Here is a 22,995-nt window from a genome sequence, read left to right as displayed (position 1 = left end):
ATTCTGACATATGCTATATGCTACAACATGGAACTTGAGGATACTATGCTAAGTGAAATAAACCAGTAACAAAATGGCAAATACAATATGATTCCACTAATATGAAGTCTCTAGAGTAGTCAAAATTATAGAGACAGAATGGTGGTTTCCAGGGGATGGGGAAGGGAGAAATGGGAATTTATTGTTTAATGAGTATAAACTTTCAATATTATAATATGAAAAGAGTTATGAAGATGGATGGTGATGTTGCACAAGATTATGAATGTATTTAACACTACTGAACTGTATACTTCAAAATATTTAAGGTGGTAAATTTTATGTTATGTGTATTTTAAAAGTTTTTAAAAATTGGGGGGAGGGAGACTCTCTAGAATGACCAAGTGGGAATTATCCCAGGAAGGCAAGGTTGGTTTTACAGCCAAAAATCAATTAATGCAATACACCATATCAATAGAATAAAGGTCAAAAACCACATGAACATCTCAACAGATGCTGGAAAAAACAACAACACCTGTTCTGTTCATATATTATTTACAATAGCCAAAATATAAAAGCAACAATCCAAGTGCCCATCCATAGACGAATGAATAAAGAAGATATGGTACATATATGACTGGAATATTACTTAGCCATAACAAAAGAATGAAATCTTGCCATTTGCGACAACATGCATGGATCTATAGGGTACTATGCTAAGTAAAATAAGTCAGACACAGAAAGACAAATACCATATGGTCTCATTTAATGTGGAATCTAAAAAAAAAAACAAAATAAACAAAACAGAAACAAACTCTTAGATACAGAGAACAAATTGATGCTTATCTGGTGGGAAGGGGTTTTGGGTCATAGAAAAAGGTGAAGGGATTAAGGCATACAAATGACCAGCTATAAAAACAGTTGCAGGGATGTGAAATACAGCATAGAGAATATAGTCAATAATAGTGTATGGTGTCAAATGGGTACTAGACTTATCGGGGTGATAAGTCTTAAGTTAGATAAATGTCTAATCACTAAGTTGTGCACCTAAAACTAATATAATACTGTATGTTAACTGTAATTGAAAAGTAAAAAAAAAATTTTTTTAAAGAACATTATAAGAACAGAGGAGAAACAAATGGTCCAATTTCATTGCATGAGGGAGAAATGCCCTCCTGAGACCACCTAGAAGGAAAAAAACAGAATAAAGGCTAGAGAAGGGAAAAGGGTAGAAGGGGCGTGGGGGGGGGGGGGAAGGGGATGGGAGGGGAGAAGAAGGTTGGGGAGAGGAAGGGAGATACCCTACTCACTGTAAATGTGGCCTTATACCTGCAATCAGAGTACTGTCTCCTCTTGCAGAATAGGAAGGAGAGGACAGAGAAGGTCGATTTCCCTCTCCTAGATGCTCTTTAATTGGAGGAAGATTCCTGACAGAGATGTAGAGATGCAAGTAGCAGAGAAGACAGGATCAAACCAAACCTGAGCAGAATGCCTTGGTGAGTAAAGAATACCTAACAGTTCCTTGCAAATCAAAGACCCTTACCGAAAGCTGCTCATTTTGAGATTTGTAAGATTTTAACCCGTAAGAAAATTGAAGAATTATTAAAGTGATTTGTGCTTTATAGCAAGGACACAACTGTTGGTATAAATGAAGTGCTTTGCAGATGTTATAAGGTATTGTGGGCAGGGGAAGCTATCCATTTGCATTCCCAGAGCTTTGCTTTATTAAGTGCCTTGAGTGGTTATTTTTTCAAAGTCTTCTTCCCTTCTCTTCTGAGTGCACTTCTAGTAGGGCATGCTAAAGTTCTATTCATGAAGAAGAAGAATCCTTTTTCTCTTCATAATGATCTAGAGGAGACACAACCTAGTGACTTGCTTTCTGGAGCATTGATTTGTAAAAGAGAAATGGCCTACAGGGTGCCTTTGGTGAAAACAGTTCTTTCTCTCTGTTTAGCTTCCAGAACTGCCAACAGTCTGACCTTTCAGTGCTATTAAAGACTAAACCCCGGGGGAGGAGGTGGGGGCAGCTGGGGAGCCAGTTATAGTTGATAGTAATGATTCTTTGTGCAGACTTCCTGCACTCTGGCTTTGGAGTGACACTTTTTCTTTACCCTTTTGAACTTTCTTTTGGGCTATTTATTTATTTATTATTTTAATTCTCACCCAAAGATATGTTCTATTGGTTTTTTTTTGTTTTGTTTTGTTTTTTTTTTTAGAGAGAGAGAGAGGAAAGGAGAGAGGAAAAAAAAAAAAAAGAAAGAAACATTGATGTGAGAGAGAAACATCAATTGGTTGCCTCCTGTACATGCCCCAATTGGGGATGGAACTGGCAACCTAGGCATGTGCCCTGACCAGGAATGAAAACTCTCACTTATTGTTGAATGGGATGATGCTCCAACCAACTGAACCACTGGCCAGGACCAGCTTTTTGATATGCACATGACTATGACCACTAACTAAGTCTTCTTGCCCCTGGGAAGTGTGGCCTTCCAGAGAGCATCCCCTCAGGGTAGCTCATGTTTCCATTTCAGAACTCCAATCACAAGTTTGTGGTGTTGTACAGAGAGGTGATTTGCCCATGGTTCCCCTCTCCTTTTCAAAATTCTAGTACATACCGAAAAAGAATCAGAATATTATGATGATCATCCAATATCCATCACCTAGATCAAACAATTGCAAAAATTTGCCATATTTTTTTTATTTTTCCTTTTTCTTCATTTTTATGCTGCAGTAATTTAAAGCAAGTTTAAGTATATATATTTCACCCCTAAATACTTCAAAATTCATCCAGAAATAATTAATACATCTTTGTTAGGTAAACATAATTCTGTTGTCACATTTAACAAGATTCACATAATTTTTCAATACATTCATATATTCCCTATTGTAAAATTTATTTATTTATTTTTTTAGAGAGAGAGGAAGGGAGAAGGAGAGAAACATTTACATGAGAGCGAAAAATTGATGGGCTGCCTCCTGCACGCCCACTACCGGGGATAGAGCCCACAAAGTGTACAATTCAGAGGCACTAAATACCTTTACAATGTTATACAACCACCACCACTATTTCCAGAACATTTTCATTATCCAAAAAAAACCCCTATACCCTTTAAGAATAACTCCCCAGTTGCCCAAACAATCTTTTAAAGATGGTTAATTCAATAAGCTCCACATATTTCATTTGGTTGTTGTATTTCTTAAGATTTCTAATCTAGAACTGCCTCCTCTTGCCACACTCACATATATTTTATTTTCATGACATTGACTTGTTGACAATTCTGGCCAATTATTCTGTAGAATGTCCCACCTTCTGGATTTGTCTGATTGTTTTCTCATGGTGTTGTTAAACATGTTCTTCTGTCTTCTGTATTTCTTATAAGCTCAGAGAAAGGCTTGATAAGAATCAGGTTAAACTTTTTGATAAGAATTCTTCCTACTGCATCATATTAGGCTGTACATAATGTCTGGTTGTTCCCCTATTGATGAGGCTAATATTGGTCACTGAGTTAAAAATTGGTTTTTAAAAATGGGTTCTTAACTACTTACATAGTTTTCAAATGATTATCTCTACTTTGAATGTTCAGATAAAGGGACTCTGAGATGTTGCCTGGCACCTAGGAGACAGCCTTTATCCAATATAAAGGATAAGAGGATTAAGACTAAGGCTTTATGCTCTTTATGGAGTACTAGAGGCCTGGTGCATAAAATTTGTGCACTGGAGGGGCAGAAGGGGGGGTGTCCCTCTGCCCGGCCTGCTCCCTCTCGCAGTCCAGGATCCCTCAGGGGATGTCTGTAAGCCGGCAGTCAGAGATCCCTCTTGCAGTCCGGGGCTCTCGTAGTCCGAGACCCCTCACTCCTTACCACCCTCCTGCAGCGGAGGCAGGAGAGGCTTCTGTCACCGCCACTGCACTCGCCACCCATGAACCTGGCTTCTGGCTGAGCAGCACTCCCCCTGTGGGAGCGCACTGACCACCAGGGAGCAGCTCCTGCATTAAGCGTCTACCCCCTGGTGGTCAGTGTGTGTCAGAGCGGCCGGTCATTCCCCCGTTCGGTTGATTTGCATATTAGGGTTTTATTATATAGGATACGCAAGTCTTCAAATTTATTGCTAAGGGTGGTCAATCAAGGCAGAAATTTTTGGAATATGAAGTCCAGCAGAGACTACTTTTTCTCTGGGCCCAAAAGAAAATACTCTGAAATTCATTTTTAGTCAGAATTTAACCATGGAGAAGTAGATCTCTTTGCTAACAATTATTAAAGACAGTGAAATCACTTTGGGAATTCAGATACAGAAGAATTTTTTATGACATTTTATAATAATTCCCTATCCACCTTCAACTCCCCCACCCCTGCCAAAAACAACAACAACAACACTTTAGATTCTAGAATAAAAAATTTAGGAAGGGCATTTTTTTTGAATGCAGAATAGACAGATATTTAGATGTTTCTTGAGTACTGTTTAAATTTTAGAGTAAGGAAAAATATGTATCTGCTCTCTCTCTTTGATGTTTATCTTTTGTCTTTTAGCTACTATAAACTAAATAACTGATCCGTTGAAAATATAAGCAAGTAGGTTAAAGGATCTCATTATTTAAACTAAGAATTTGGGTTTCTAAAGTTATTTTCAATCTCCATATAAACACTTTTATTTTACAGCAATTAAATATCCAAGTCAGTTAAACTCTGCTCAAGGTTGCCCAGTATTTCTGGATACCCAGAGGGGATTTTGGGTTATTATTGCTTTGAGTGTGTTTGTTTGTTTGTTTTTATTATTTTGTTTTTAAGCTAACACAAAGATAGGGGAGTTGTTGTGAATTTTCTGCATAGCAGTACAGAATTTAACCATAGGATACTGGACTAACAATTTTCATTTTACTGCTGGAATTAGTAATATCCTTTTTCTTAACTTTTCTGTAATTTTTAAAGATTCTGGCTTCAGAGTTACCAGTTGGGTAGGGAAGGTTGTGCAGGTCCCTTTGATAAATGAGTTCTGCAACAAAAGTACTACCAGAAGGCCTAGCAACACTTTCCCATCACCTCCCACTGGGGATTACTTCATTTGGTGAAGACCCCACCAGTAGATTACAAAACCAATCAGTGGAAAGGGTCAGCCATCCTTTCCCTTTTCTTCCCCCCCCCCCCCCGCCCTCCTCTTCTTTTCTCTTTTCTGCTCCTCCTCCTCCTCCTCCTTCTCCTTCTCCTCCTTCTCCTCCTTCTCCTCCTCCTTCTCCTCCTCCTCCTCTTCCTCCTTTTCTTCTTCTTCTTTTCTTGTCCCTCTCCCTCCTTGTTTTGTTACAAGAGTGTTTTTTTGTGTGTGTGGTGTGTTTTTTTAATCACATCACAACAAAGCTGGCTTGGCTGCTCTCAGAGCCTCCCAAATTATCAAATGTCTGTCTCTCACTCTGGCCAGTCCTGTCTTTTCTCTTCATTGTCACTCATCCTAGGCTGTCATTCTTCAATGACTCCTCTTATTCCCATCAAATTTTGTATTCCCTAAGGATTCCCTTCCTCGCATCAGTCCATGGTATGTCACTGAATACTCAATAGAATTGAAGGAGTGAAAGAATGAATCCAGCGGAGGAGGTCTGTGCCTAAACCTGTATTCTGAACTCCCTCTGCCCAACTTCCATTTGTTTTGAACTGCCAGCTCCAGTTTCCTGACTGGATTCTCTAGGCTCTTGGTGTTCTATAAGGATAACCTATGCCAGACCAGGCCAAAACCGGCTCTCTGACATCCCCCGAGGGGTCCCGGATTGCAAGAGGGCGAAGGCCAGGCCGATGGACCCCATCGGTGCACAATTGGGGCCTGGGAGAGAGGTGGGAGGTTGGCCAGCAGGGGAGGGACTGCAGGAGGGCTCTAGGGCGTGTCCAGCCTGTCTTACTCAGTCCCGATTGGCTGGACCACAGCAGCAAGCTAACCTACCCTGGTGGTCAGTGCACGTCATAGTGAGCAGTTGAGCGGCCTTAGCATATCATTAGCATATTATGCTTTGATTGGTTGAACGGCCGACCAGACGACTGGACACTTAGCATATTAGGCTTTTATTATATAGGATAATGGAATTACTTGAACCATGCCCAGTACTTCAAAAAAGCCTAGAAGACTGTATATGTAGTCACAATAAATTGGACCAGGTTGACTAAATAATGGAAAACTTCTTTTCTTTTTGGAGGAGTGGGCAACTGGAAGATGAGGAGATTAAGCCACACTAACTCCCTGCAAAGGCTGTATGTCCCTACTAAGAAGGATTTCTCGTTGGCTGTGTGTGTTTTCTATAAGGTAGAGAGAGTATACTGGAAAGAATACAGGTATAGAGGTGAGGCCAATCAGAATTTAGTTTCTAGCAATAAGACTTAGACTATTTATTTAACATCTCCAAACCTCAGTTTACTCATCTGTAAAATGGGACTAATAATTTCCTTTTTTTTTTTTTTTTTTTCAGAATACTTGAGGGTTTTTAGGCAATGTGTGTAAAGCACTCATTAACACAATTCCTAATAAATATTTAATACTAGAGGCCCAGTGTATGAAATTCGTGCACTGGTAGGGTCCCTAGCGGTTGCCAGCTGCCAGCCAGGTACTCCCTCCCTTCCCCCAGCCGCCTGCCAGTGCCAAGGCCTCCCTCCCTTCCTCTGGCCATCTGCTGCCACCAGGGCCTCCCTCCCTTCTGCTGGCTGGCCTGCCCCCTGGTCGAACTCCTGGAAGAACTCAGGTCCAGGGGACAATTTGCATACTACACTTCTATTATATAGGATGTTATCTTTAGAAATGTGATTTATTTAGTAACACATTACTAAATATAATGATTTTTAGATTAAAATCTTTCAAGGAATAAAGCTCTTGGGGAAAAGAATGAATCTGATTATTGAGAGAAGAGATTGAGAAGCATTAACATAACAACTCTACATAGAAACACCAGTACTCCCTTAAGAATTCCTGCCAAGTCCTGAGGGCTCTGACTAGGGAATGTATAAGGAGGTTGCACATCCTTTGTGTTGATGAATGAATCCTAACTTGAGGGGGGACAGTCAGTTCGCTAATCATATCGTAACAACATATCCTTAACAACCACCTGCTCTTGTGCTGTGATTCTGACATAGCTCTGGTGATGAGCTTCAAGAAGTACCAGGTCTGCTCCTAGCTGCCTGTTTATAGAAGCTTGGGATTTTAAGTGGGACATAAAAGGAATGGAGTGCCATGGGAAAGGGGATAGAAGATGAAGTTTGTGGAAGAAATGAAGAAAGTTAAAGGACCATCATGACTTAGTTTGCACCCCTTGAAAATGGGGCAACAGAATTTATTTCTTGAAGAGATAAATACTGTTCCAAATCCATTTCTTCCATCTCAGCCCCATGGGGATTCTACTAAAAAATGAAAATTCCTCCTAAATTTCTTACCTCTTCCTCCTCGTAGGCCCTGACAGTTTCCCAGTTCATCCCTTTCTCTAGGCACTCGCAAGGTAGGGAGATCAACTGCCCCCTTTCCATTAATGGGCTCAGGTTTACAACTAAGAGCCAGAAGCAAGCTAGCACTTTCGAGAGCGCCTGTCCCAGGCCACTGCTAAATTTCATTTGGTGGAGAATCTTTAGAGAGATGACTTATGGAATCCAACTTTTGAGTTTGTTTTTTTCTGTTGGACAGGCCAAATGAATTTGGAATATTCTGTTTTGGGTTGAATTTATCCCTTGTTATTTTAATGGCTGTAACAAGTTGTTTTTGAAATGTTTCCAATCAGCACATCTTTATTTACTGTCCTTAACACCCGGAGGCTACTTGAAGAAGGATTTAATTTCCAAAGTCCAGTAAGTAAACAAAAGTTTTCCAATAACATCTTCAGGCAGGCACTGAAAGACCTCATTTTTGCCACAGCATTTGCTTGGCTCCCCCATAATACTTCATTAGTACTGTGCTCAACAAACCTTGTACCATCCTTTAAAAACTAAACACAAAGTTACTTACTAATTTAATTTTCTTCTTCTTAATCACCATGTTTAACAAAAAACAGAAGCAAAAGCAAAACATGTTTTAAATGTGGTACTATCTGACTAGACCCTAAGTATATTAAATCAAATAGGCCATGTGGGGTATCGGATACATATGATACCTAGTTGGGAGATGGTTATTCACTCTTCTCCTGAGAGAATGGAAATGTCCAGAAGGCAGTGATTAGATAAGCAGAGGCTAGCAGGCATGGCTTCGGCTATGTAGGAATTTCTACGGCTTTAAAATTAACTCCAGAATCCCATTAAATGCAATATTCACTGATATTGGGTATGTTCTCTGTTACCTTCTTTTATCTCAGTCCTTTGAGAGTCCAGAAATTTAAGGGTTGTATTCATCAAAATAGGCTAATTGTTATAACAAGCGACTTTCCAATCTCAATGGTTTGACCCAACAAAATGTATTCTTCTTTTTGTCCATTCTCTTGTCAGAGTCCAAAATGGATTGGTAGGGGTAGAAGTGCGTGGAATGTGGTGGTCAATCTCCTATTCAGTAATTCAGGGACCTAGGCTCCTTCCAACTTATACTCTATGTTCCTCTAGGTCAGAATCTTCTCCATTCAGCCAATGGGTAGAGAAAGAGTATACTGCGCACTGCACGGGAGGCTTTTCATGGGCCAGACCTGGAATTGGCACCCATTACTTCCATCCACATTCTTGTGGCCAAAACTCAGTCACGTGGCTCTGCCTAACTTCAATGAGGAGAGCTAGGAAGTATAGTCCAGCAATGTGCCCAACTCACAGGCAAGACAGAGAGCTCTTTGAGGCAGGCCAATCGTTCTTCTGTTCTTGTATATTACCAAAGGAGTGCAAAAAATGTACTCTCCTATTTACAGGTCACTTAATGCCTAGCCCTGCCACGAATGTCTTGGTCAGTTCCTGGCAAAAGCCCATCTGTCAACATCAACATCAACCTCATTACCACTCAAATGAGTCCACACTGCAAATTTACTGCATTATATTTAGGACTTCCCAGAGGTCCAAGATAACCTGGACCGGAGCCTGTGAAGAGGTTCCAATTAGAAGTTGCCTGACAAAGTCATATGTAATATCTAAACCAAATTTTGTCACATGGGACCTATGAGAACAATAAATGTGTTACAAACATTTAAAGAACTGTCTCAATACCTCTTCAAAAACTATGAAAACATATTTTTGTCTTTTCTCAATCACTGTATTTTTCACAGTTGTCATGATTCTGTAATTGTCTGCACTCTTGCTTCCTGCTTCTTTCATTAACCAATTTACAAAGGCTATCTGATAGTGCAACCATTTTAGAGACATCCATTTGTCCTCATTTACTCATCGGCTACTATCCCCGTTGAGATTTTAGCTTCCTCCAATAATGTTTGTTCATCCTCTTACATAAAGGGGATGATGCCATGGGCTATGCAAGGTAATGATGTTAAAGTCCTCATGTGCACTCTGGGCTGTCTTTCTAGTTGTGGTAGGTTTTTACTGCCCTATCCATACTTTCCTTGGATAAGCCAAGCTAAGCATTTATTATATGGCTCATGCAATTAAGGATGCAGTCTTCATTCATGTATTTATTCATTTCTTTATCCATTCATTCCTTCTGAAATATTTATTGAGTATCTACTATGTGCCAGACAGTATGCTAAATGCTAGAATCAGAGCAAAGACCAATATATATAAGGTCCCTACCCTTGTGGAGTTTATGAGAGAGACATATTCTAAATAAATAATAATGCAAAATATTAATTACAACTGTAGCATTTACATTGGAAGCTTATTTTCTTTTTAGCATTTTAGATGACCTCAAATCACCAAGAGTTCTGTTATTTTTTACACTGAGGTCTTTGTTGCTCTGTAAAAACCATCTTCTTTTCTTTAAGGTAATCATTCATTCATTCTTTCATTTACTAATAATATTCATTAATTCATTAAATATCATTGTAAAACTACTATTTACCAGGCACTATGCTAAGGTTTCCAAATACAAAAACAAACAAAAAAAGATTCCTGCCTCAAGGGTCATAGTTCAGTTAAGTAGACTGGCATGCAAACCACACAGTATCCTATATAATAAAAGCCCAATATGCAAATCTACCGAACACCAGAACGACTGGTGGAATGACTGGTCGCTATGATACACACTGACCACCAGGGGCAGACACTCAATGCAGGAGCTGCTCACAGCCCACAGGCCCCAGGCCAGCCAAGGTGGGTGCCAGCAGGGGCCCCTCAATCGCCCCGCCGGTCGCCCCATAGATTGACCCTGATCACCAGCCAGGCCTAGGGACCCTACCTGTGCACGATTTTCATGCACCAGGCCTCTAGTATTATGATAATAGTCCTAATGGAAAAATGTAAAATGTGCAGTAAGGGATAGGAAAGGAGGGCCTAAATCTGCCTGCGTAGATCAGGGAAGACTTCACAAAGGAGGTAGCACTTGGATTTGAAGGGTGAATAAGCCTTTGCTAAGTAGAGAAGTCAAGGAAGAGTGTGTGATGGCTGGTTGATCATCAAAGAGTTGTGCTTTCTCATTCCATAGTATGAAAATGTTCTGGGAAGTGGCCCTACTAATTTCCAGTTCCCTATACATCTACAAGTGACAAGTGACAAGATCTCATTAATGGTACGTGAGCAGAAGTGATTGCATCATTTCTGGGCTGGGTTAAGAAGTAGGTGTGCCTTTTCTTTTTTTTCCCAGCTGTTAGCTCTGGAAGTAAAACACTGAAGCTTAGAGGATGGCCAAGCTGCAAAATAGAAGGATTCTGGATGGAAGGCTGCTTGTCACACTGAACTGTTATAGGACTAAGAAATAACTTTCTATTGTGTTAATCTATATAGCTTATTTGTTATAGCAGCAAGCTCTAGTTTAGTTAATACAGGGAAGTCCAAGCAAAGTGAACAGTATGTTCAAAGGCTTACTGGTGTGTCTAGCACAGAGTGCATACTCATAAATATTTGATACTGCAGTAAGAGTATTTTAGGAAAATACAAATAGTCCAGTATTGCCAGAGTATAAAATACATGATTGGTGAGTATAAAGGGAGGGTGGCTGGATAGGCATGGTGGACCACAAAGAACCTTGAATGCCATGTTGAAGAATCTAGGTTTGATTTGTGGAAGGAGGGAAGCCAATGAAGAATGCTGAAAAGGTTGAGGCATGATCCCCGGAATAACAGGATGTCTGAGAAACAACACTCAGGAGCTTGCTTTAAATTTTCTTTAAGTGTAAAATGGTAATTCAAAGTCAAAATATAGGATTTCAGAATCAGAACACATCATAGTCTAGTCAAACCTCATTTAACAAATGAGGAAAGCGAGGCCCAGAGAAGCTAAGTACCTATGCCAAGGTCACCCAGCTAAAATCTGGCAGAGATGGGGATAGAAGGCTAGTCTCTTGTTTACCAGCCCTATAGCATTGCTCTTTCCACTGTACTGCAGTGCTTTGGAGCAGTGGAGACCAGCTGGTGTGCCTGTGCTTTCAGTTCTCTAATGAAGACATTGGGGATTTGGAGGCAGGGTATTTTCCATGGAAGGCTGTCTTCTCTGTAAATCCTCATCTGGCTTGAACCACTACTTTGGAATAGGTCCATTTTTCAGCATCAGATTTCCCTGGAGGGCCATTGGGAATGTGCTTAGTGACCTGTGGGGTGCCCTTGCACTTTCTGAGCATTTGTTGGGAAGATGAGAAGAAAGTAGCAGTGGTTTGAGCTCCTGGAAATGCTGCTTGGTACCTTGGCAGCATTGTTGGCTCTCTCAGCGACTGTGGTTCAGCCCTCCAGCTGATTGTCCTTCAGGGGTGAGATCAAAACATCTTCTTCAGCTTGTCTACTTAAAGGGTCAGCCCCTATAGTTGGCATTTTCTGCTCATCATTTCACTACTTCTTGTTTTCATACATTGTTGAGCTGATTCATTATTCATTACTAGAGGCCCGGTGCACGAAATTCATGCATGGGGGAGGGGTGTGTGTCCCTCAGCCGAGCCTGCACCCTCTTCAATCTGGGACCCCTCGAAGGATGTCTGACTGCCCGTTTAGGCCCAGTCCTGTGGGATCGGGCCTAAACGGGCAGTCGGACATCCCTCTCACAATCCAGGACTGCTGGCTCCCAACTGCTCGCCTGCCTGCTTTCCTGATTGCCCCTAACCGCTTTTGCCTGCCAGCCTGATCATCCCCTAACCACTCCCCTGCCAGCCTGATCGACACCTAACTGCTCCCCTGCTGGCCCAATTGCCCCTAACTGCCCTCCCCTGCTGGCCTGGTCAACCCTAACTGTCCTCCCCTTTAGGCCTGGTCGCCCCCAACTGCCCTCCCCTGCTGACCCGGTCCCCCCCAACTGCCCTCCCCTGCAGCCCTGGTTGCCCCCAACTGCCCTCCCCTGCAGGCCTGGTCCCCCCAACTGCCCTCCCCTGCAGGCCTGGGTCCCCCACAACTGTCCTCCCCTGCAGGCCTGTTCACCCCCAACTGCCCTCCTCTGCCAGCCCGATTACCCCTAATTGCCCTCCCCTGCAGGCCTGATCCTCCCAACTGCCCTCTCTTGCAGGCCTGGTCCCTCCCAAATGCCCTCTCCTGCTGTCCTGATCGCCCATAACTGCTCTCCCCTGCTGGCCATCTTGTGGTGGCCATTTTGTGTCCACATGGGGGTGGCTATCTTGTGTGTTGGAGTGATGGTCAATTTGCATATTATCTCTTTATTATATAGGATAGTTATTTTACTCCCTGTGCTACCCAAGGCCATATGACATCCATTTTTAAAATGGGCAAAGGGCAACTATGCTGAAGCCAGTCTCAGAGAAGCATGGCATGTGGTCTGATTTAAGAAGGACAGGATATTAATGAATTATTTTACAGCCAGGAAGCCAGAGCACTAGTTGGGGAACAGTGTTTCCAAGAAATCTGGGGAAAATATATTTCTTGATGTTTTTGGTCTAGAGTTATATAATCACCCATTCCTTGTCCTTTGGTTGTATCACCTCTGCCTCCCTTGTATGTTGCTCAATTGATAGCTCAGTGGACTAGGATGAAGTATTAAATGCAGATGAGATTGCTACCTCGGTCCCTAAGGAGTGTCTTGGTGGCACCCAAAGACAATATCTGATGCAGTGTATAGTGCTTGGACATTGAAGTCAGAGCGACATATGTCACTCACTTATTGTGAGACCTCTGGCAAGTTTCTAACCTCTCTGAGCACCAGTTTCCTCTTATGGGAAATGGGAAAATACTGTAAACTACTGGAGGTTGTTGTGGAATTAAATAAATGAACATATCTAAGGCTTCATCCTGGCAAGTGGTTGGCTCTTAACAAACACTTTTCAGGCCCCTGAGAAGTTACCATAATTAGCATTCTTTTCTTCAATCCGAATTTTAGGATTCAGATCAAGATGAGAAATGAGACAAAAGAGTAGGCAGATGGAGACCAAAATATTGCCTTGATTGCTGTTTACTATGAGATAGAATGGGATACTAAATACTAAATGAGTCTCAGCTTTAGGTAGACTTATTTACCCAGTCACAAGTAACACTTGACCAGGACAGGCCTTCTCATTCTGGGGATGAGGGTTAGGGTAGGAAGGGGAGCCTGCCCCAGAGAAGCAGAGCATTCTCACTGTAGCAGGCAGATACCTAAGAGGAAGAAAGGAGGAACTAAACTGAGCATGCCCTATGTAGGCTTCACAATTCCCCAATCAGATTAAGCCCCTCCTCTAAGGAGGAGAGACAAGAAGATAGACAGAGGGACAGATGTGTCAAACCTCCACAGGAAAGGAAACCTCAGAAGCATTTCTCCCAATATTTCCCTTCTCTTGCCCTCCTACTATAATCTTGTGCCTGTTACTTCTCAGCCGCTCTGCTTATAAGGGACACAGGTAACCATGTGCCACTGTAGATAGCCCTGAGTACAAAATGTTTGGAAGAAAAGTGTGGGACAGGGAGGGAGAGGTTGGGTTGAATTGTTCCTAACTTCAGAATTAGGGGTTAGAGTTCTTAAAGGAGGATCAGTGTTCAGAGACCTGTTCTAGACAGGAGGGCACTGCAGGAACATAATCAGAATTTCCAGGCTTGGGGCAACATCCAATGGCTCAATCCCAAGAGGACAGGTGGGCAGCAGGGTTCCAGCAGCACTTGCATCTGACCTATGAGTCCCAGAACTTTGTCTTCTGGAGATGACTCTCAATACTACTTATATATGCTCTGCCCCATTTTTAAAAGTATATATTTTTCTTGATTTCAGAGAGAAAAGGAGGAGAGAGAGATAGAAACATCAATGATGAGAGAGAATCATTGATTGGCTGCCTCCTGCACACCCCTCACTGGGTTGAGCTGCAACCCAGGCATATGCCCTGACCAGGAATCAAACTGTGACCTCTAGGTTCATAGGTCGACGCTCAACCACTGAGCCAAGCTGGCTGGGCTTGCTCTGCCCCGTTTTAAATCTTTAAAATATAAACATATTTTGTGTTTATAAAAATCATACATACTCACTTTGGAAAATTCAGAAATATAGAGAAGTATAAAGAAAAAACCCAAACTAACACATAGTCTCACTATAGAGAAAAAAATGTTAACTTTGACTATATTTCTATTCAGTCTTTCTTCTATGTATAGCATCACACAGATAAAATGATTCTACCTATACATATTAAATTTGCATGCTGACTTTTTACTTAATATTAGAGTATTAGAATCATTTCCCCATGTTATTAAAAGTTCTCAGTAATTAAACATCATTTTAAATGACATTTTCCCAGGTTTCAAGCACATTTGGATCAATCTCTACCAATTTATGAAAATCCCAAAGGCCTGGAGAGATCCAAGGATTTACCTTCTTTCGGGTTGATGAAGAGGGCATTTTCAAAGGCCAGGGCTCTTGGGCCTGTGCATGATAATTACTGTACAGTACTTGATCTTCTGGAATCTGGAGAGTTCTCACATTTCTAACAATTGATGACATAGGTGATCAAAAGATGCTACCCTGCAAAATGCAATAATTCAAAACATAGGCCTTTCTTATACATGATGTCATTGTTACATGTTCAAAAGAACCACTGTGTTAGTTTGCTACAGCTGCCATAACAAAATACCACAGCTTGGTAGCTGTGGGCTTGCCCATATTTTAACTGGGTTTGCTTTTCACTATTGAGTTGTAATAGATTTTTATATATTCTGAATGTAAGTTTCTTGTCAAATATACTTTCAGCAAAGATTTTCTCTCATTCTGTGGGTTGTCTCTTACTTTCTTTTTTTTTTTTTTTTTTTTTTTTTTTTTAATTTCTTTATTGATTAAGGTGTCATATATTTGTCCTCATCCCCCCATTCCCATCCCACCCCCCTCCCCATGGATGCCCCAACCCTCTGTTGAACTTAAGCATTGGTTAGGCTCATATGCATGCACACAAGACCTTTGGTTGATCTCTCCCCCCTCCCCCCACCCTCCCCTATCCTCCCTCTGAGGCCCGATAGTCCGATCGATGCCTCCTTGTTTCTGGTTCTGTTCTTGTTCATCAGTCTATGTTGTTCATCATTTCCCCTAGATGAGCGAAATCATGTGTCACTAGAGATATACTTATAAGAATTGAATGTGCGACGAGCAATAATAGTTATGCTGACAGGCAAATGAATCAGTCTGTAGTGAGTTTCTTTCTGGTCCAACAGTTCTTTTGAGACCCAATATCAATGTCCACCAGTTCCTTATGAGTACATGTCGGCACTGACCCCTCAGCTCTGGATGGTGGACAAATGGTGGTAATGCAGGTCCGACTCCCTCTGGTTTGGTCTCGGCCGGATCCAGGGGCACGGCTTCACCCGGATCCAGGGGCCCACGGCCTCACCCGGACCCGGGATCCAGTCTCACTCGGATCTAGGGGCACACAGCCTCGCCCAGACCCAGGATTCAGCTTCATCCGGACCCAGGGGCGCATGGCCTCACCCGGACCCAGGGGCGCGTGGCCTCTCCCAGACCCAGGGTCGCGTGGCCTCACCCGGATCCAGGGGCCCACGGCCTCACCCGGACCCGGGACCCAGGCTCACCCGGATCCAGGGGCCCACGGCCTCACCCGGACCCGGGGCCCAGGGGCCCACGGCCTCACCCGGACCCGGGACCCAGGCTCACCCGGATCCAGGGGCCCACGGCCTCACCCGGACCCGGGCCCAGGCTCACCCGGATCCAGGGGCCCACGGCCTCACCCGGACCCGGGGCCCAGGGGCCCACGGCCTCACCCGGACCCGGGACCCAGGCTCACCCGGATCCAGGGGCCCAGGGCCTCGCCCGGACCCGGGACCCAGGCTCACCCGGATCCAGGGGCCCAGGGCCTCGCCCGGACCCGGGGCCAGGCTCACCCGGATCCAGGGGCCCAGGGCCTCGCCCGGACCCGGGACCCAGGCTCACCCGGATCCAGGGGCCCAGGGCCTCCCCCGGACCCGGGGCCAGGCTCACCCGGATCCAGGGGCCCAGGGCCTCCCCCGGACCCGGGGGCCAGGCTCACCCGGATCCAGGGGCCCAGGGCCTCCCCCGGACCCGGGGGCCAGGCTCACCCGGATCCAGGGGCCCAGGGCCTCGCCCGGACCCGGGGCCAGGCTCACCCGGATCCAGGGGCCCAGGGCCTCGCCCGGACCCGGGACCCAGGCTCACCCGGATCCAGGGGCCCAGGGCCTCGCCCGGACCCGGGACCCAGGCTCACCCGGATCCAGGGGCCCAGGGCCTCGCCCGGACCCGGGACCCAGGCTCACCCGGATCCAGGGGCCCAGGGCCTCGCCCGGACCCGGGACCCAGGCTCACCCGGATCCAGGGGCCCAGGGCCTCGCCCGGACCCGGGACCCAGGCTCACCCGGATCCAGGGGCCCAGGGCCTCGCCCGGACCCGGGACCCAGGCTCACCCGGATCCAGGGGCCCAGGGCCTCGCCCGGACCCGGGACCCAGGCTCACCCGGATCCAGGGGCCCAGGGCCTCGCCCGGACCCGGGACCCAGGCTCACCCGGATCCAGGGGCCCAGGGCCTCGCCCGGACCCGGGACCCAGGCTCACCCGGATCCAGGGGCCCAGGGCCTCGCCCGGACCCGGGACCCAGGCTCACCCGGATCCAGGGGCCCAGGGCCTCGCCCGGACCCGGGACCCAGGCTCACCCGGATCCAGGGGCCCAGGGCCTCGCCCGGACCCGGGACCCAGGCTCACCCGGATCCAGGGGCCCACGGCCTCGCCCGGACCCGGGACCCAGGCTCACCCGGATCCCGGGGCCCACGGCCTCGCCCGGACCCAGGATTCAGCCTCACCCGGATCCAGGGGTGCACGGCCTCGCCCAGACCCAGGATTCAGCCTCACCCGGACCCAGGGGCGCATGGCCTTGCCCTGACCCAGGGGCACATGTGTCTCTTACTTTCTTGATAGTGTTCTGTGTTTTTAATTTTTAAGTCCAATTCATCTATTATTTTCTTTTGTCACTTCTGCTTTTGATGACATATCTAAGAAACCATTGACAAATTTAGGTCATAAAGATTTACTCCTGTGTTTTCTCTTAGGAGTTTTATAGTTTTATTCTTACATTTAGGGCTCTGATTTATTTTGAATTAATTTATTTGTATGGTGTGAGGTATAGCCCAACATATTCTTTTGCATGTGGATATCCAGTTGTTCCAGCATCGTTTATTGAAAAAACTATTATTTCCCTATTGACTTGTCTTGGCACCTTTGTCAAAACAAAAAACAATTGACCTTAAATGTGAGGGTTTATTTGTGGACACTCAATTCTATTCCATTGATCTCTATGTGTATACTTATACCAATGTCTTCATAATTGTAGTTTTGTTGTAGGTTTAGAAATCAGGAAATGTGTATCTTCCAGCTTTGTTTTTCCTCTTCAAGAGTGTTTTGGCTATTCTGGGTTACATTTCCATATGAATTACAGATCAGCTTGCCAATTTCTGAAACACACACACACACACACACACACACACACACACACACCTGGGATCTGGATCTTGATTGTATTGAATTTCATCTTAATTTTCAGATTGTTCATTGCTAGTGTATAGAAATACAGTTGTTTTTTGTATATTGATCTTGTATCCTGCCACATCTCTAAACTTGTTTTATCCTTTTTACTTGTTTTTCAATCCTCACTCGAGGATATTTCTTCCATTTATTATTTTATTTTTATTTTTTTAGAGAGAGTAGAAGGGAGGGAGGGTAGAGGAAAGAGAGAGAAGGAGAGATAGAAACATCTGTGTGAGAGAGACACGTTGATTGGTTACCTCCCGCATGTGCCCCAACCAGAGTCAGGGATCAAATTACAACCCAGGTATGTGCCCTTGACTGGGAATTGAATCTGCCATCCTTTCAAGCATGGACCAATGCTCTAACCACTAAGCAATGGTGGCCAGGGCTATCTTCTATTTTTAATCATGTTTACTGTTTACTCTGCTCAAGGTGTTGTGTTAGCTACTATAGAAAATGCAAGGAGCAACAAGATATGGTCCCTGTCCTGAATAAGTTTATAGCCTAATTCAAGATATAAGACATAAATCTATTGAGTAATTAATAGCCCATTACAGCAATGTAAAGGGAAGTACAGACTTGCCCAACGAACTTACAGATGATTACAGCTCTAGCAAAGTTCAGAGGATGGAGAGACATTCAAGGTTGGAGAGTGGGTGAAAATAGATTAGGAAGGATTTGAAAGCTTACTGTCCCTCCCTTTCTTCCTTCTTCCCCCCTTTAATTTTCTTGCTTCTTTTTCTCCCATCCCAACTTCTTTGGAAACATTAATAAAACATAATCATGTTTGTTAGTGGTGCTGTTAGACCTCGATCTTTGAGTTTGGCTAGAATTCAAGCCAAGAAATCTACTCAAAGAGAAAGTTTATTTAGAAAATCACAAAGGTAGAAGTGAGCCAGCTGGGCTGCATGGACTCAGGAAACAAGTTACAGAGGCAAAAGGAGGGCCCTTGGAGCTTAGGGGAAAGAAAGAAATATACTCACCTTAAAGAAAATGGGGTGGAGAGTTATGGGCATGCTGTAGAGCAGGGGTGGGGAACCTTTATTCTGCTAAGGGCCATTTGGATATTTATAGCATCATCCGTGGGCCATACAAAATTATCAACTTAAAAATTAGCCTGCTACATTTGCTCAAACATTTAATTAACTCATCCCTAATGTCTTGCCAGGGCCAGACCAAATGATTTCTCAGGTCTTATACAGCCTGAGAAATGATGTTTCCCACCCCTGCTCAAGAAAGAAAGCATGCACAGGCTCCTTCATCTTAAGGGTTTTTATCTGTTTTCCAAAGGCGGGGATTTGTGGGGGAAGAGAGGGTCGGGATCTCAATATAATATTCATCAGCTTTCCACCGTGTGTTCTTTCACGGTTGTGGTCTCTAGTGATTGGTTGGTGCTAGCGTAGGGGGTCATCATTCATTTCATCTGGTCCTGATATCAGTCATTAGGTTGCTTCATCTGGTTTTGCTGCTTTTCTACCCTCATTTATCTCAAACTAGAGATAACTGAGGCCTAGATGTTATCTCTAGTTTGACCAAAACTCTATCTCTGTGGTCAACAGATCCAAAGCTTTGTTCCCAAAATTATTTGATGTGGGTCAGAACCTCTTTGTCCTGAGGACTTAATGCTTGAGGGAATGGTGCAAGGGAGAAGGAGGCAGGTGAGTCAGGGTGCTGGATGGGGCCAGTTTGAATCAGCTGTTTGTCTCAGTTTCCCCATTCCACTTGCCAAGGAATTTTCCTAACTTCTTACTATCCTGCCTCATGATTATTTATCCTCATTTCTCAAACCTGGCTGATTATCAGAATCTCTTGACAAGCCTGTTAAAAATATAGATTCCTGGTTTTCACCTCAGAACTACTATATCATATTCCAGAGGCTGGGGCATAGACAATGACATTAAAATTTTTATCTGGTGATTATGACTTTCAGCTAGGTTTGGGAATCTCTGATGTTTATAATAATGGTCTCCAAATGTGGACAGATCCCTAGCTTCATTCCATTGCACCTCTGACTCTATTAAGAATGCTCACAAATCCAGGAGGTCAGAAGCACACCTGAGTAGGAGAGTGTGTGTGAATCTGTGTAATAACTCCTCCATTAATGAAAACATCTCAAAGTACCTACATTACTAAGAGGGATGAGTAGTGCCATCTGTGTTTATGGGAATGGCTTATCCCTGTAAACAAACTTTTATTTTCAGTATTTGTGAATCCTAAAAATCTTGAAAGATCCTTCTGCTATGGAAGATCTTCAGAGGCACTTGTGGGACATATATCCAGTACTGAGATTTTACAAATTTTAACAGCTTGCCATATTTGCTTAAGATTAAAAATAAATAAATAAATAAATAAATAAATAAATAAAATGTTTTCGTTACAAAAGAGGGCCTTCTATCCCATCTCTACCTAGAGGTAACTAATCTCTTAAAGATGGTGGGAATCCTTCTCACATGTTTTTATGTTTTTACTATACAATATATATGTTTTGGGTGTTTAAAGATGTATATAAACTGTGTACATATTTTTCTGGATCTTGTGTTTTTTCAACATCATGTTTTTGAGATTTATCCATGTGATACTTGTACAGCTAGTTCTTTCTTTATAATATAGTAATATTATACTAAATCATACTGCAGTATAGTCCCATACTATAAATGTTCTAGAATAATTATTCTGTGGATGGATATTTATGATAGTTTTTAGCTATTTCAAATCATGATGTAATTAATGCCCTTATGTATACTTCACTGGGCACAGGTGTGAGAATTCTTCTAGAATATATCTGGAAAGGAACTTTCTAGGGACACATTCTCAACTTCACAAGATTGCTCTTTAGATTGCTCTCCACAGTAGCTGAACCCTTTTTTACTCTCACCAATGATATCTGAGAATTTCTCTTTCCCACATTCTAACCAATACTGCCAAGTTTTTAAAAAATGTACATATCTAGGCCCTGTTTTCAGATTCTGGTAAGGTAGCTCTGGAGTGTGGTTTAAAACAGGCCACAGGTGACATAGGAACACAAATATCATTGAGAGCTTCTTCTTCCTTTATGTATATATACACAATCTAATATATATTGATATGTGAATTGGCACAGTGAGAGCATTCTGTTGCTTTGTTGTAACATCTGTGTTAGCTGCATTTATTTATTTATAAATATATTTTTATTTATTTCAGAGAGGAAGGGAGAGGGAGAGAGAGAAAAACATCAACGATGAGAGAGAATCATTGATCAGCTGCCTCCTGCATGGGCCCCTCTGGGGATCAAGCCCACAACCGGACATGTACCCTGATGGGGAATCAAACCATGACCTCCTAGTTCAAAGCTCAACCACCGAGGCATGCCAGCCAGGCTGTATTGGCTTCATTTAGATCCTTGAAGAAAGGATAGAGAAGTACCACTGTCCAACATACCTTGCAGATGCATTATGCATCAAACAGGGGTCTGTGATTTACTAGTCCCCTGGGTGGTACTTAATCTAAAGTCCCACCTTTACCAGCTAAGCTGATGGGGAAGGGGCTGGCTTTCTGGGCACTATCTTGACTCTTCCTAGGTGTAAGGCTGGGTGTCAGTTGTCAGGGCTTGCATACGTGCCATCGCTTAGGGCAGGGTGCGTGACAGTGGTGTCTGCCAGCCCTCTGGGTGGTGTCACTGTGTGGAGCATTTGTGGCTTTTTCAAAGCCCTGAGGAATCTGAGAAGCAAGTGAGGGAATGATGCATGAAAACAAAAGGCAGTGGAAAGAGTGACCAGCCAGCAGGCTCCAGCAGGCTAGAACGCTCTGTCCTTGTTATTACTGCTTCATGAAAATGCCGCCGGCTTCCTGGCAAGGTCTGGGAGGTAGAGGCTTCTTAAGAAAACAAGGACAAGTGATCTGTACTTTGAGGCTGGAATCTGGTTTCTCAGCTTCCTCATTTTCCAATGGAAGCTACAGGGTGAGGATGGGGGAACCCTCTGCCCCTGGGTGGGTTAGGTCAGTCTTTCCCTCTCTCCTGGCTGCTTTCCCAGGAGTTTTCTCCTCCCACTCACAAGCAACACAGCTCTGGTCTCAGAGGCCTAGAAGGGCTGACTGGGGAGAGATGCTGGGCGGTGCCCCTGACAGAGCAGTTCCCCAAGGAGTGATCTGAAGGTCAGTGTATGGCAGGAAAAAGGGCCTCAGCCATTATTCCCATTCAAGGGGGCTTTGCCACAAAGATGTGCCTCCTAGTTTGGGGTAATGAGACAAAGGGGTGCTCTCATTCCTTGCCTGCTTTCCTCTGAGTTATTCATGCCCTGCTACCCCACCGGCTCACAGAATAGCCCACCTCAGTTTTCAGAATTGAGGTAGAAGCTCAGGAAAGGTAAGAGTGTTTATTAACTCATTATTGCATGGCTATTTGGACTTGTCATTATTGAGCTTGTAAGAGGTCAACCTCTACTTTTCCTCCTGATACCCTCCTTTCTTTGATGCAAATCTAGATGCAAAGTAGGAAGCAGTCCGAATTCTCTTCCTTTCTTACTATCTAGCTACGAGGACGATGAATAAAAATAAGGTCAGATACAATAGGGCTGAGCTAAGGGTGTGGTTTGCTTGGCAAAGTTATTTCTCTTGGTTCCCAGTGCTTCTGACTTCGCCTGTGCCTGATAAAGTCCTAAAAAACTAGCTTGAACGTGACTGTGTGTGTGTGTGTGTGTGTGTGTGAAATTCCCATCCATAGACTTAATCTGGTTCCATAGTATCTTGTTCTTATAAAAAGCATTCATCATATTGTGTCACAATTACTTGGGACCATGCCTTATTCTGTGTGTTTGTGTTTTTCCAGCATTTATGGATTCTACTTTAACATAATAGCCCTTCGATGAATATTTACGGGGTGAATCAAATTCCTGAGAGAACGCCAATATTCGGCTCTTACATTTTCTTAAGGACGCCCTGCCCTTTCCTGGGGGTGACTGCAAGCAGGTTCAGCTCCACATGAAACGGAGGACGTGCTACAACAAAATGTAATTTTTTTCTGAGGCCCTGCTCCAGCAGGAGCCGGTGTTTCAGATCTATCATTTTGTTACAGGTACGGAAAGTG

General features: G+C 43.8%; 1 protein-coding gene across 1 annotated transcript in view; it reads left to right on the top strand.

Moving 5' to 3' along the window:
• MKLN1 (muskelin 1) overlaps positions 1–22,995 on the top strand; it is a 330,653-nt gene that overhangs the window by 122,664 nt on the left and 184,994 nt on the right. The window contains exon 2 of the mRNA XM_079785914.1: positions 1,336–1,472. Coding sequence (XP_079642040.1) covers positions 1,465–1,472 — 8 coding nt within the window. The 5' untranslated portion in view covers positions 1,336–1,464. The remainder of the gene's footprint in view (positions 1–1,335; positions 1,473–22,995) is intronic.

Source organism: Cnephaeus nilssonii (genome assembly GCF_951640355.1).
Source record: "Cnephaeus nilssonii genome assembly, chromosome: 12".
Classification (NCBI taxonomy): domain Eukaryota; kingdom Metazoa; phylum Chordata; class Mammalia; order Chiroptera; family Vespertilionidae; genus Cnephaeus; species Cnephaeus nilssonii.
This window is presented reverse-complemented; position numbering and strand designations above follow the sequence as displayed.